At 44.2% G+C, this 16,324-nt stretch overlaps 1 protein-coding gene across 1 annotated transcript in view; it reads right to left on the reverse strand.

The window, feature by feature from the left end:
* The window catches only part of CENPE (centromere protein E), a 122,538-nt gene that overhangs the window by 20,963 nt on the left and 85,251 nt on the right, over nt 1–16,324 (reverse strand). The window contains exons 42-49 of the mRNA XM_044277610.1: nt 13,558–13,662; nt 12,947–13,219; nt 8,817–8,921; nt 8,422–8,694; nt 5,843–6,157; nt 1,563–1,709; nt 384–545; nt 87–302 (exon numbers count right to left, since the gene is read on the reverse strand). Coding sequence (XP_044133545.1) covers nt 87–302; nt 384–545; nt 1,563–1,709; nt 5,843–6,157; nt 8,422–8,694; nt 8,817–8,921; nt 12,947–13,219; nt 13,558–13,662 — 1,596 coding nt within the window. The remainder of the gene's footprint in view (nt 1–86; nt 303–383; nt 546–1,562; nt 1,710–5,842; nt 6,158–8,421; nt 8,695–8,816; nt 8,922–12,946; nt 13,220–13,557; nt 13,663–16,324) is intronic.

The following is a 16,324-nucleotide window of genomic DNA, read 5'->3' on the forward strand; positions in this document are numbered from 1 at the left end:
GTGGGTGGGGGCGTGGCCAGGGGAGGAGGGGGTGAGTTCCACCACCTTTTCTCAGAGAAAAAAAAAAGCCCCGACTAGAACTATACCTTAAACCTGTTGAGAAGAGTTTGCATTTGAGAATTTAGCTTGGTGTGTTCGGTTTCCAGATTTCCAAAGGCCTTCGAGAGCGTTGATGAGAGAGATTCTTTTATAACACCCATTGACTGTTTTTGAGCTTCAGTTTCACTTTGAAGATCACTGGAGAGGTTGGTCAACAGACTGTGATGATTTGAGTATACAGTAGAAATGTTCACCATAAGATCCTATATATAAGAATAATTGCAATAATTAATTAAGCCAGCCACTAGTAATTCCTGCCTTACAACCTGTAAACAGACAGTTACCTGCCATTCTTGAGTCTTTCTTTCCGCAACTTCAGTACGTTCCGCTAGTTCATCTTCTTGTGTAGGTTCGCTCTGTACTAAACGCAAAACTGTAATTTCTTTCTCCTGGAGATCTACCTTTTCACACAGTTTAAAGTACTTCATCTTTTCATCTGTTAACTCCTTGAATAAATAAATAAATAATATATCAGGTTCAGCACAAGACAAACAATCCAATATATAATGCTATGGACCCCTTTCAGGGCAATTTTTTGTATGACTGCATTATACTCAGTTTGGGCTAAACACCATTTTTTTATTGGTCTTCATTAAAAATAGTTTTAAACAACAGTTAGAAATCTGTCAGAGTATAGAGTATCCCTTCTCAGTCCCGTCAGCTGACGGCTCATGTTAAGGGCCCTTGCACACGACCGTATGCCCTCCAAATTATACGCTCCGTGAGTGGGACATATGTCCTGGAGCGGTATTGATCGTGCGCACGGGAGCACACAGCATCATAGATTACAATGATGCTGTTCATGTCGGGCTGCCCGCGGGACTATTGTCCCACAATCATAAGATCATACAAGTGCGGGACATAGCCCCCACTGGCGGCCCGAAGCATCATTGTAGTCTACGATGCTGTATGCTCCCGATCAATGTCGCTCTGGGACATATGGCCCACTCATAGACCGTATATCTCGGAGGGCATAAGGTCGTGTGTAAGGGCCCTTGGCCTCATCTCTGATCTTCTGACTTCAAAACACAAACGAATATAAATATGCCTTCAATGAGTGTTTATGAGGTCAAGAGATCAGCGATAAGGCTTCACATGAACAGTCAGGTGATGGGACTGAGAAATTATACCTCTTCACACGACAGATCTTTAAACCTGTGTATCTCCAAAAACTGCTGACCATTTTTAATAAAGACCAACTGGGAGGGGGGAAAAAAAAAAAAAAAAAAAAAGATTTTTAGCCTAAAATGAATAAAATGCAACCATAAAAAAAAAAAATTCCCTGAAGGTATCTATAGTCTTTAATTTGAAATCGAAATAAAATAAATCCATTAACTCAGGAACCATACTGCAAATATATACACACACTCGACCACCATTTTATTCAAATGAGGGACACGGGGATCCCCTTCTCATAACCCCCTATCAAGTGGTAACCAAGTTTGAAATGGCAGCAAACTTACCTGCTGCTTTTGCTCTTCCAGAGAAGAAATTTTCTGTAGCATTTCATTAGCTTCATTAACTTTCTCAACTAGATGCGCCTTGTTCTCATCGCGCTCCATCTTCACAGCCTCAAGTTCTGTTTGCAAAGACCTCAGCTCTTCTTGTAGCTGTGCGAATAAACCCATTAGACCATTTAATGTACAGCTGCTAGAGAACAGGCAAGTTACCGTTCATACACAGCAGTCACAGTTTACAAAACTTTATTATTTCCCCATCTTGGCATTCCAGTATGTATACCTGAGGTTTGCAACAACACTGCCTTATGATTTTTCATACTTTATGAAACATACTACAGTATTTTGGGGTACATATGCATTCAAGTTTAATCTTCATGAATTTTATTTTAGGTTGTCAAGTACCGAGAAAAATAAATAAATTTTTTATTTTTAACTAATAAAATTAATGAGTCAAAGAATCCAGCACAAACAAATGGGGTATAACTTATCCTGCCAATTGTGGGTGTAAGCATGACATTTTGGAAATGGTTACAAAACAACTAAAGTAATTTTTACATCAATAAGGGCTCTTTCACACCTGCGTTGTCTTCCGGCATAGAGTTCCGTCGTCGGGGCTCTATGCCGGAAGAATCCTGATCAGTTTTATCCTAATGCATTCTGAATGGAGAGAAATCCATTCAGGATGCATCAGGATGCCTTCAGTTCCGGACAGGAACGTTTTTTGGCCGGAGAAAATACTGCAGCATGCTGCGCTTTTTGCTCCGGCCAAAAATCCTGAACACTTGCCGCAAGGCCGGATCCGGAATTAATGCCCATTGAAAGGCATTGATCCGGACTTAAGCTAAACGTCGTTTCGGCACATTGCCGGATCCGACGTTTAGCTTTTTCTGAATGGTTACCATGGCTGCCGGGACGCTAAAGTCCTGGCAGCCATGGTAAAGTGTAGTGGGGAGCGGGGGAGCAGTATACTTACCATCCGTGCGGCTCCCGGGGCGCTCCAGAGTGACGTCAGGGCGCCCCAAGCGCATGGATGACGTGATTGCATGGCACGTCATCCATGCGCATGGGGTGCTCCGACGTCATTCTGGAGCGCCCCGGGAGCCGCACGGACGGTAAGTATACTACTCCCCCGCTCCCCACTACTACTATGGCAACCAGGACTTTAATAGCGTCCTGGATGCCATAGTAACACTGAACGCATTTTGAAGACTGATCCGTCTTCAAATGCTTTCAGTTAAATTGCGTTTTTCCGGATCCGGCGTGTAATTCCGGCGAATGGAGTACACGCCGGATGCGGACAACCCAAGTGTGAAAGAGGCCTAAAAGTTAAATTTTACATTATGTCAATCTAGTTTCAGAATTTTGCTGGTTTCTTACTATCAGAGGGCAATGGAATATGAGAGCTCATACCCAGATTAGTTATCTGGTCGCACATGTTGACAGCAGTTTAGCTCCACTTTACATTCCATTTCAAATTGTGAACCAGAGGGAATTTTAAAACTATTACATATTCATATATAGGAAGAAAGGGACGCAAATGAGCTCTTAACAAGCTCTACTGCCACGAGATGTGAGGCAGCTATCCTACAAGTCGTTGTTCAACCCTATAAATAGGCCTTGAGACATGACTGATATTAAATAAGCCAGAACCTCATCATCTGCAGAAAGCAGAATTCCAGAGGAGCATGTATGGCCTATAAGTCTGTTCACGCCGATTAAGGCGCTCTCCCCCCAAAAGAGAGATAGTACCCCCCAAATCCTGACTTGGCCTCTCACCCAGTACTCCACTCTGCACTGATGAGGGGCAATCACTCCGAAACAGATGTCTGCAGATGAGAGGCTGGCCTACTTAATATCCAAGTCCTGTCTCAAAGCCTATTCAAAAGGGTTGAACAACAACTTATAGGATAGCTGCCATACATCTGGTGGCATTTAGAGGCAAAACTCATTTGCATACTGCGTCAAAAATAACATCGCCACTGGGTTTTGTAGGGGCCCGTTTGCCAGTCTCTTGCCTCAGGATTATGGCCCATATACTAACTTTGAAGCAGAAGATAGACCGGCTGCACAGCCTAAATCTGTGCAACCGTTTCGGGCAGGAAAGCCATGCTTGCGGTAGGTCAAATATGACTTCCATGGAATTAGAGAACCCCTGCTCTGATCTGGGTGACTTTTGGATATATTGTTGGCCCAGATCAGAGCTATCCATGGATGTATAATTTATGGGGATGTGTACAGTTTTGAGGAGTTTTCAGTGTTTTAGGAAAAACTTGTGTTTTTTTTTGCCTGTGAGTGATTAAGTTAATTGCGTCACAGACGATGCCAATTGTATTTTGTTAAGTGCATCACAGGCAGAGGGGGGTTGGTGTACATTAGGAGACCCTAACCAAGCTGCAGCGGTTCGTGGGGTCTGTGGTGGTTACGGTGTCGAGCGGAGTGTTTGGAGCCCTTGGGGAGCATCCATCAACGGAGGTACCCAGTCGGGGTGCTAGGAGATCCGTTACACATACCTTTCTTTTCATATACAGGTCCTTCTCAAAAAATTAGCATATTGTGATAAAGTTCATTATTTTCTGTAATGTACTGATAAACATTAGACTTTCATATATTTTAGATTCATTACACACCAACTGAAGTAGTTCAAGCCTTTTATTGTTTTAATATTGATGATTTTGGCATACAGCTCATAAAAACCCCAAATTCCTATCTAAAAAAATTAGCATATCATGAAAAGGTTCTCTAAACGAGCTATTAACCTAATCATCTGAATCAACTAATTAACTCTAAAGACCTGCAAAAGATTCCTGAGGCTTTTAAAAACTCCCAGCCTGGTTCATTACTCCAAACCGCAATCATGGGTAAGACTGCCGACCTGACTGCTGTCCAGAAGGCCATCATTGACACCTCAAGCAAGAAGGTAAGACACAGAAAGAAATTTCTGAACGAATAGGCTGTTCCCAGAGTGCTGTATCAAGGCACCTCAGTGGGAAGTCTGTGGGAAGGAAAAAGTGTGGCAGAAAACTGCTGCACAACGAGAAGAGGTGACCGGACCCTGAGGAAGATTGTGGAGAAGGACCGATTCCAGACCTTGGGGGACCTGCGGAAGCAGTGGACTGAGTCTGGAGTAGAAACATCCAGAGCCACCGTGTACAGGCGTGTGCAGGAAATGGGCTACAGGTGCCGCATTCCCCAGGTCAAGCCACTTTTGAACCAGAAACAGCGGCAGAAGCGCCTGACCTGGGCTACAGAGAAGCAGCACTGGACTGTTGCATGTCATTCGGAAATCAAGGTGCCAGAGTCTGGAGGAAGACTGGGGAGAGGGAAATGCCAAAATGCCTGAAGTCCAGTGTCAAGTACCCACAGTCAGTGATGGTCTGGGGTGCCATGTCAGCTGCTGGTGTTGGTCCACTGTGTTTTATCAAGGGCAGGGTCAATGCAGCCGCTATCAGGAGATTTTGGAGCACTTCATGCTTCCATCTGCTGAAAAGCTTTATGGAGATGAAGATTTCATTTTTCAGCACGACCTGGCACCTGCTCACAGTGCCAAAACCACTGGTAAATGGTTTACTGACCATGGTATTACTGTGCTCAATTGGCCTGCCAACTCTCCTGACCTGAACCCCATAGAGAATCTGTGGGATATTGGGAAGAGAAAGTTGAAGAGACGCAAGACCCAACACTCTGGATGAGCTTAAGGCCGCTAATCGAAGCATCCTGGGCCTCCATAACACCTCAGCAGTGCCACAGGCTGATTGCCTCCATGCCACGCCGCATTGAAGCAGTCATTTCTGCAAAAGGATTCCCGACCAAGTATTGAGGGCATAACTGAACATAATTATTTGAAGGTTGACTTTTTTTGTATTAAAAACACTTTTCTTTTATTGGTCGGATGAAATATGCTAATTTTTTGAGATAGGAATTTGGGTTTTCATGAGCTGTATGCCAAAATCATCAATATTAAAACAATAAAAGGCTTGAACTACTTCAGTTGGTGTGTAATGAATCTAAAATATATGAAAGTCTAATGTTTATCAGTACATTACAGAAAATAATGAACTTTATTACAATATGCTAATTTTTTTAGAAGGACCTGTATATACTATTGTACATTGAGAAAATAAATTATCCAGACCGACAGCAATTTTGAAATAAAAAAAAAATATACATCAGAAATACAAGGGGAATAAAAACCAGACAACAGCATTGCGATCACGAGCCTGCCAATGTGAACCTATTTGTTTTATTACATGTGAGGTAGTAACATGGATTTTTTGTATACTCACTGCTTTCTCTTGATCTCGCAAACTGGCATATATGTTCTCTTTTTCACTACGTGCCCTTTGAAGCAGCTGCTGGAACTGCTCCTGTTCTTGGCGAAGAGATGTCACTTCCAGCTCATACTGCTGTGACTGCTTCTGTAGTGCAACTTTATCATCCTCCAGCTGTTTGGTGGAAGCCTCATTGAGGTGCAGCTTCTCTTGCAGCTGTTGGATCCCAGTTTCCAGCTCATCCAATTGGCTACTCTTCAGACTCTGTCCATTAGCTAAGATGGCATACTCATGTTGTAGTTGCTGTATGTCATCTCTTAATGTCCTAGCCTGATTCAAAAAAACAGGAGAAAGCATTTGGACAGATTTCAGGGAAAGCTTGAGGGAAAGCCCAACGGATTTAAAGACAGCCTGTAACCAGGGCTGTGGAGTCGTTAAGGCAACATTCTCGAATCCAATAATTAATAAATTTACTGTGATAAAATTGTGACATTGAGCTTTTTCTTATCATGCAAGCAATTAGGCCACTCGGGTACAATTCTAAGAGGACCTGTCAACACAAAATGCAGTGCAATCTGAAAACAGCTTGTATATCAATCTGCTCAGCTCCTCCTGCTCTATAACACTTTTGAGGGAAAAGATTTAGTAAAACCTGTTATACTTTTACTTCTTACTTTCACTTCCTCTGAAGAGCTATCGGTACAGGGAGAATGTGATATCAGTGACTGATGGCTATCTCTGTATGTACACCTGTAATTTGTGTGTAATATATATATATATATATATATATATATATATATATATATATATATATATATATATATATATATATATATATATATATATATAAAATCTCTTTATATATATATCTTTGCTTTTTCTACCTCCTATCGGTAGGGAGGTGGGAGGTGTTATCAGTGATTAATAGCATTGTGTGCATGAAGTGATAGCCGTCAGTCACTGATATTACGTTCTACTTGTACCGATAGTTCTTCAGAGGAGGCAAGAAAAACAAAAAAAAACTAAAAGTATAAGTTACAGGTATTACTGAATCTTTTCCTATAAAAATACATACCAATCTGCTCAGCTTCTTCTGCTCTATAACATGGAGCTTTCAGATTCTAATCAGGTCAGACAGGGAGGTCTTGCATATTTGCAGGTCATGAGCTTGGGATACAGATGAACTTCATAGGTTCAGTTTACGGAAAGCTTGTTTACACAACTTGGGACCAATAAATCGGGATTTGTGGAAAAGACAAACCTTCCAATTAAAAGTAACGGATCCAGCCATTATGTAACCCTGAATATATAGCATTACATGAGGAGATCTATATTTATATTACTTACAAAGGACCAACAATTCTGCAGCACTTTACAAACATTATCACTTGCCATCTCCAATGGGACACACAATCTAGATTACCTGTCAGTAGGTCTTCAGGAGGAAACTAAGTCCCCAGCTCTGCAAGGCACCAGTGCTAACCACTAAGCCAAGTTCCGTTAAATATATTAAAAGACCCTCAAGTTGTTTTTTTTATTGAGTATTCAGATGCAGAGTTAAGCAAGTGCACTTTTGAGTGCTACCATCTTAAAGAAACTACAGGAACTTAGAATTTAAGATGTAATTTAAGATTGAAATAGCCGGGTGCACGCTCTGGGGACTAAAGTGTAGGGCTCCTTCACACTTGGGTTCTTTTCTTCCGGCATAGAGTTTCGCATGGATGACGTGATCACATGGCACGTCATCCATGCGCATGGGGCGCTCTGACGTCATTCTGGAGCGCCCCGGGAGCCGCACGGACGGTAAGTATACTGCTCCCCCGCTGCCCACTACTACTATGGCAACCAGGACTTTAATAGCGTCCTGGCTGCCATAGTAACACTGAACGCATTTTGAAGACGGATCAGTCTTCAAATGCTTTCAGTTCACTTGCGTTTTTCCGGATCCGGTGTGTAATTCCGGCAAGTGGAGTACACGCCGGATCCGGACAACCCAAGTGTGAAAGAGCCCTTACCCAAATATAGTATGCAAAAAAGAGCAGCACTCCAACGCAGGATAAAATAAAATGCAAAAAATGTGTTCACCCATGGTGTAGCGACGTTTCGGCTCTACAATTGAGAAAGGATCAATTGTAGAGCCAAACTGTCGCTACACCATGGGTGAATACATTTTTGGGATTTTATTTTACCCTGCGTTGGAGTGCTGCTCTTTTTTGCAATATGTGCAAGACTAGCCCTGTGTCTCTTAGAACTTCTAAAGGTGGCCCATATATATTTTAGATGTATGTCAACATAACTTGTCAATTTCAGCTCGACCAGCTAATGTATATGGTGGTGTGCCAATGCTCCCCTGAAGTCAGGAGAGGGTTGGGCATACCAAATTTTCTGCAGTAGATAAGCCCATTGCCAGTCACCAATGTATTCCCAACTGAGAACATATGCAATAGCTAGTTTTGTCTAAAGCTGTCTTACAAAGTTTTGTGCTCAGTGTTGACCCCATTAGGCAGGCCAACAGCATACAGTGCACAAAGTAATGGCATAAAGGGTTTTGGTAAAGAGGGCGTTAGAAAAAAAAAAAATATCCAAAAAGGTACCTCTTTTTCTAGGGTTTCTTTGGAATGCTGCAGGTCATCCCTTTCTTGTGTAATACTTTGTATTTTGTTGGAGAGTTCTAATATTTTCTGAGAAGCTGCTTCTTTTTCCTTCTCAGCTTGTTTCAAGTCCAGCTCCTTGTTCTTTAAGGCCTCCAAAACCTGCTCCAGTTCAGAAGTCAGATCTTGTTTAGACTGGTCAAAAACTTGTCTGTCTTCTAGAGATTTGTTCAGTATATGAACCTTTTCTTCCAACTCTCTCTCTAGTGAAGATGACTTTTTGGAAAGAAGGGGAAAAAAACAAAACAAAAAAAACATAACGTTGAGTATGCCTCTGGAAAGGTTTAATCATGAGCAATGTATGCGATATCAGGTTATGAAGATTACTACAATTGTACCTTGTCTTCTAGTAAAGAAATATCACTTTCCAGCTTTTCTACCCTCTGCTTCTGCTGCTCAAGTTCTTCTCGAGTCTTTTTAAGCTCATCTCGAGTTTCAGTACACTGTAGCGAGATAAACAAAGTAGACATATGGTGAATGTTAGTGATACTTCAAAATAATTTTTAATACCCAGTCTTAAAAGCAGATAATTTAACATTTTGCTAAATTTCACTATTTTCTATCAATTTAGGATTAAAAAAAAAAAAGGGTAAAAATAACAATTTACAACATGTAGTATGATTGTGTCACGTGAATTTCTCAGAATGGCTTAGATAAGTCAAGCGAGATTTGTCTGTATGCCAAATTGCTGGCGAGATATCTTCACTTTTATACATATAAAGTTTGAGCAACAGAATGCAGGGCTGAAACATTTGAGCACTGCTTTGTAACACCACCTCTGCTCTGCACACACCCCACTCCCCTTGATTGACAGGGGTTAGATATCAGCATGCTGAGGGTTGAGCTGTGTCCTAGCATCTACATAACTTATAGTACATACACTATGTACTATAGGTAGAGTTGTTGCGATACCAAATTTTTGATTCGGTTTCGATACCATGAAAAAGTATTGCGATACTCGATACCATGCGAAAAAAATTAACAAAAAAAGCCACGTGCATTCCTCATTTTTAAAAATGGCAAATCGCGCAGTTTTTATTTTATTTTTTCTGTTCCGGCATTCACCACCTAGATTTTTTTTAATATTTTAATAGTTTGGACTTTTCTGACGTGGCGGTGTAATATGTTTATTATTTATATATTTTATATGTGAAATTGGGAAAAGGGGGTGATTTATACTTCATATTTTTTTTTTTTTTTTACACTTTTTATATAATAACTATTTCCCCCCTTAGGGGCTAGAACCTGGGATCTTTCATCCCTTTTCCTATTCAGCCTGATAGATCTCTATCAGGGTGAATAGGACTTCACACTGTCCCTGCTGCTCTGTGCTTTGTGCACACAGCATCAGGGATGTTACCATGGCAGCCAGGGCTTCTGTAGCGTCCTGGCTGCCATGGTAACCGATCGGAGCCCCAGGCTTACACAGCTGGGGCTCCGATCAGAAGCTGCCACTGCACCACCAATGAGGGGGAGGGGAGAGGTCCCTGTGGCCACTGCCACCAATGATTTTACTACTGGGGGGTTGAGAGGGGCCGGCGCACTGTGCCACCAATGATTTTAATGGGATGGGGGGTTGAGGGGGGGGGGGGGGGGGGGCACACTGCACCACCAATGATAATTACCCCTTTATACAGGAGGCGGGTACTGGCAGATCAGCGGCAGTTAACTGCCGCTGATCGCAGCTCCCTGTCAGGGGCAGGGTGCCGGCAATGCGACTCTGCTGCCGGCACCCGCCTCCTGTATGTGTTAAAGACTGACTACTGTATATGAGTCCAGACTTTCACTATTAGGCCACACAGAGCGGCGCCCAGCGATGTCTCAGCACTCACCATTAATCCTGGGCGCCGCTCCGTTCGCCCGCAGTGCCCCATTACTGTCTCCTCTCCTGCTCCACATGCTGCTGATTACTATCGGAGCGATGGGAGGAGACATCAGCTTCACTAGTGGGCGTTCCTTCTCCCTGGCTGTAGCGCTGTCCAATCGCAGCGCAGAGAAAAGGAACGCCCACTAGTGAAGCTGATGTCTCCTCCCATCGCTCCGATAGTAATCAGCAGCATGTGGAGCAGGAGAGGAGACAGTAATGGGGCACTGCGGGCGAACGGAGCGGCGCCCAGGTCTAATGGTGAGTGCTGAGACATCGCTGGGCGCCGCTCTGTGTGGAAATAATCCTATCATTGGTGGCGCAGTGCGCCCGCCCCTCCTCCGCCCCTCTCTTCTCATTGCCGCCCCTCCTCCGCCCCTCTTCTCATTGCCGCCCCTCCTCCGCCCCTCTCTTCTCATTGGTGGCAGCGGCAGCAGCACAGGGGGAGGGAGGACAGCTTCCTTCTCCCCGTGCTGCTGAGAGAACATGAGCGCGCAGATAGCAGCGCGCTCATGTTCAGAGATGCTAGACTGCGCAGAAGCGCAGCCCAGTATCGAAAAAACGGAAATCCCGGTATCGTATCGATACCGGGACAAAAGTAACGATTGGGTATCGAAATTGCGATACCCGCAACAACCCTAACTATAGGTTCACCACACTGAGACCTGCTCAGAAAGCTAATCTACATATTACTGCTTTATTCACATACAGAATATATGACTATAAAGACATTAGTAATAAGTGTATGCTGGTGACAAAGTCTCTTTAAAGAGGACCTTTCACAGTTGTTTTTTGTTAAACCAAGAACCTTTACAAGTGGGGTACGTTCTGCTGATTCTGCTATAACTTTTCCTAAACGGCCCTTGGCTGTGCCCCCTTTGTTTTCGTGCCCATTATGCAAATAGATAGCATCGGTACAGGGAGGAGGAGACCCTCAGTGAGCGCCACAGCCAGGGAGAAGGAGATGCCCACTGAGAAGGGCTGGGGTCTACTCATCCCTGTACCGATGCTACCTATTAACATACAGGGAGTAAAAACAGAATGGGAGCACAGCGGGTGTTTGAAAAAAATATAAGTTATATCATCAGCAGAGTGTACCCTGCTTTTAAAGATACTTAGTTTAATGTAATGAATAAAAAAATAAATAAATCCATGAAAGGTCCCCTTTAGGCAAGTGCACTTTGGTGTAACATAGTACATAGGGCAGAAAAAAAAAAATACATTTGTCCATCCAGTTTGGCCTGTCATCCTGAAAGTTGATCTACGGTGTGCTACTGTCTTGCTGAAACTACAGGAAATTACTCTGATTCACTACTTCTAGCCTATATGTAGTGCCTATAGAATCTAAGATGTCCCCGTGCAACCCAAATTCAAAGAAAACACAAAACCCTGTGCCCCCCTAACACTTAAAGGTGGTCATATACATTAGATCAGGCATGCTCAACCTGCGGCCCTCCAGCTGTTGCAAAACTACAACTCCCAGCATGCCCAAACAGCTTACAGCTATCAGCCAACAGCAAGGCATGGAGAAAGTTGTAGTTTTACAACAGCTGGAGGGCCACAGGTTGAGCATCCCTGCATTAGATGAATATTGACATAATTTGTCTATTTCAGCTGGACTGGTAGACCATATAATGTATATGGTGGTGCCCCAATGCTCCCTCCAAAGTCAGAAGAAAGGGTTGGGCATATGGAATTTTCAAAAAGGTAGATAATCCATTGCCAGTCACCAGCGTATTCCCCTCTTCCTATTGAGAACATATGCACACAGTGCATGACACAAAAGCTAGTTTGATTAAAGGGAGTCTGTCAGCAGATTTACCCCTTTTTAACAGTTGCCATTATGCTGTAGCCGCAAAACAGACGATTAACACAGTACCTTGATACGCTTTGGTGGACTTTTAAATCTGCCAAAAACGAACTTTGATGAGGGCTCGCAAGTGCCCAGGGCGGAGTCCACCGTGTTGGAGCCCAGGCAGCTCTGCCTCTTCGGCTCTTATCCCCGCCCAGCCTCCTCCTCTGCTCGCCTATCTGTTGTCTCTCCCCCTCAGCGAGATCCCGCGCCGATGCGATAACTTCCTTGGCCGGGGCATGCGCACTGCAATGCCCATTGCTGACACGGCATCGCAGTAGCTTATGCGCATGCCCCGACCAAGGAAGTCATCGCGTCGGCGCGGGATCTCGCTGAGGGGGAGAGACAACAGATAGGCGAGCAGAGGAGGAGGCTGGGCGGGGATAAGAGCCGAAGAGGCAGAGCTGCCTGGGCTCCAACACGGTGGACTCCGCCCTGGGCACTTGCGAGCCCTCATCAAAGTTCGTTTTTGGCAGATTTAAAAGTCCACCAAAGCGTATCAAGGTACTGTGTTAATCGTCTGTTTTGCGGCTACAGCATAATGGCAACTGTTAAAAAGGGGTAAATCTGCTGACAGACTCCCTTTAACCCCTATCTAAAGCTGTCCTCCAATGTTTTGTGCTCAGTGTTGACCTCGTTAAGGAGATAGAATACAGTGCTCAAGGAAATGGCATAAACAGGATTGTTTTGGTAGAGGGGTTCATTTTTTCTTCTATAAAAAAAACAAAAAAAAGGCATAATATAAAATGTACCTTCTCTTCTAGGTTTTCGGTGGAGTGCTGAAGGTCATCCCTATTTTGTGTAATACTTTGCACTTTGCTGGAGAGTTCTAGCATTTTCTGAGAAGCTGCTTCTTTTTCCTCCTGAGCTTGTTTCAATTCAAGCTCCTTGTTCTTTAAGACTTCCATAACCTGTTCCACTTCAGATGCCAGATCTTGTTTAGACTGGTCAGTAATCTGTCTGTCTTCTAGAGCTTTATTCAGGGTATGATTCTTTTCTTCTAATTCTCTCTCCAGTGAAGAGGACTTTTTGGAGAGAAGAGAAAACAGTGAGTACATCTCTGGGGTTGTATCATCACGCCGATACTTAAGGCGGGATGAGACTAAACCCCCACGACCAGGCGGTCAAGAAACGGCACAGCAGACCAGCGCTGCTCTCATCAATAAAAGTAGCACAGGAAGCTATGCTGTTTCTGTACCTCTGATTCACAGCAATGGGAGCTACTGAAACCCTGAAGTGGCGGTCTGGTGCGCTGTTTCTCGGCCGCCTGGTGGTGGTGGTTTAGTCTCATCTTGCCTTAATAACTGCAAGATGAAATGAGCAATGTAGGTGATACCAGAATATGAAAATTACTACAATATACCTTTTCTTCTAGCAAAGAAATATCATTTGCCAACTTTTCTACCATCTGCTTCTGCTGCTCGAGTTCTTCTTGAGTTCTTTTAAGCTCATCTTGCGTTTCAGTACACTGTAATGAGAACAGTCATTAAACATCATCCTCAAATATACTCTTGAAAACACATTGGCAAACTCTTTATAGAGGTTGTCTGGTCTCATGGCATGGATGACCTATTCTCAGTTTAGATATTATCATCCAACTGGTGGTGGTCAGACTCCTGGCAGTTCTGCCAATGAGCTGTTGGAAGAGGCCACAGCGTTCATGCGAGTGCTGCATCCTCCAAGTGCCGTCCCTCTATTTTGTAGTGGTGGGGCGGTGGTTGGTCATATTGAATTTTAACATGGCAATCACTTTTTTCCCCACGCCTCCACAACGGCACCACCTGGAGGGTTACCCCGCCTTCTCAGGGACAGGAAACTGAGATCAGCCAATAAAAGGCCCCCTCCCTCTTACCTTCTCCAGTTGTTTCCTGTCCCTCTGAAGGCAGGATCGTGGAATCAGCATGGAGCGCAGGGCATTTGGTAGGTTACGCCGGTTCATCCGGAGGGCCACTGCAGGAGGAGTCGTCGCGGAGCAAGGTGGATTGCTCCTCCCTCTCGGTGTAAGTCTGACGTATGCCGGCAACCCCGGGGTTGTTGTTAGTGTTCCAATGTAAGGAACTGCTTGAGCCAGTGGTTGGGGGCATTCCCAAGGGCCAGGGAGAGCTCCTATGTTATGCAGAGCAGGACGCAGTGACTTAAAAGGGTGGGTGTTGGCGTGATGATGCGGACACCGTTGGCTCAGCACTGATTGACCACGCAATTTAAAGGGAGAGAGAGTGAGCTAAACTGATTGATCCCTCTACGGTTTATCCTGCGCATCTCCCAGGGTCAGCATGTCGCTACAGGCAGATTCTGATTCCACCTGCAAAACTACTGATTCCTCCAGGCCCTCCAGCACGGTAAGCCTCCTCCCTGTTGACGTCCCAGTCACTAATTGTTTCTGTGCACTAGGGGCTATTTTTTCTTGGGTGATGGATCTATTTTAAAGAGATAACATTGTGGGAGATCTTAGAGCAGATTTATGTTTTCTAGGGGAGAGAAAACATTAAAGGGGAACAATACCAAAAGAAGAAATGTACAATATGCAAAAAGGGTCTCGTGGCTTTTTCCCAAAAAACTCTATGCCCAAGGTGTGCTAATAAGGTGGTTTCGGAAGAGGCACCTAACCTTGTAGAAAGTTTAAGAGACATTATTAAAGAAAGCGTTGGAGCAGCGGTTGAAGAAAAACTTCCGTCCATTCCTCCTAGAGCCTCCACATCTAAAACCCCTAATTTGGAAGAGCAGGCTTCTGATTTTGATGAAGGGGGAACTGTCTTTGGATACAGGCTGTAATGTCTCAGAGAATGCTTCTGGACGTCCGCTCTGTTCCATTGAAGATACTGAATCTCTATTAAAAATAAAATTAGAGCCACAATAAATTTGGAAGAACCCACATTTTTTATTTTTAGGTCAGCCTGGAATAAAAAAATTAAGGCCTCTCCTTGGGTTCTCTCAACCATAGAGGGGTACCGTTTAGAATTCCTCCAGACAGGTATCTGGAAAAATCTAAGTTGAACAAAGAAGATCAGAAAACGATGGACCAGAAGATTGCCTTACTTCTACAAAAGGGCCATAATACAATTCCCATTAGAGGAACAGAGGAGAGGGTTCAAGATGGAGACAGTAAAATTTCAAGATGGAGACAGTAAAATTAGTAATCAATCAATCTCCTGACAAAAGATTGTTTTATGAGCACAATAGACCTCTCAGATGCCAATTACCACGTACCCATTCACAAGGATTATCAAAAATTCTTAAGGATGGCAGTTTGGTTCCAGGGAAGGTTACATAATTTCCAATTTCAAGTTCTACCGTTCAGCCTACGTTTGGCACCAAGAATCTTCACGAAGATTATGGAAGACGTAGAAAGGTTCTTTCATCTGGCAGGGAAATTACTATTCCCATACTTTGACGGCTTTCTAATAGCAGCACCGTCAGAGGACCTCCTGCAGATCCAACTCCAGACAGTATCAGAAACTGTCACGGTAGGGAGTGGGGGAATTTCCCCACCGTCCAAAGTCTGAAATTAAGCAAAGCCACTGGGCCTGGAAGCCAAGATATGGGAGAAAGACACCTCCTATCGCCACTCTCATTCTATCAATGACCTCCGGACTGTACGAGCCGCCCTCGATGGTAGGAAGGGGGTTGGGGCACATACTCTGGAACCTGGGCCCTACTGACCCTATCTGTCCCTGTAATATGGAAGTCAGGGACACAGTCTCCCACAGGCCTAGTAACAAGGAGGAGACAGCAAGCAACAACAAAACAGCAGGTAAGTGTCCTGTGGCCAGATGACCATAGACAACAGAACGATAAGATCACTTACCGGAAGCCACAGCTTGCCGTCTTGTAGCTCCCCCTCCGGGGAACCCCAGGAACCCCCTTCCGGAGGTATACAAACTGGACATGTCTAGCAACCATGCGGGATCAACCACACCATAAACAAACCACACATGGAACAAACAACTAGACAAACATCAACCCATAAGTGCAGCACCACACAACAATGGGGAAGGGTAGAAATAGGCAAGGACCTCTATGTCCCACAAGGTGGCCCTCAAGGACAGGGCAGCTGGAAATGCACAGAAAGGAGCATTGAATCCATCCCCAATAAAGGGTGAAGTGAATCTGACCTCAGGCTCTCAACGCCT

The sequence above is a fragment of the Bufo gargarizans genome, chromosome 1 (genome assembly GCF_014858855.1).
Source record: "Bufo gargarizans isolate SCDJY-AF-19 chromosome 1, ASM1485885v1, whole genome shotgun sequence".
NCBI classification, from domain to species: Eukaryota; Metazoa; Chordata; class Amphibia; order Anura; family Bufonidae; genus Bufo; species Bufo gargarizans.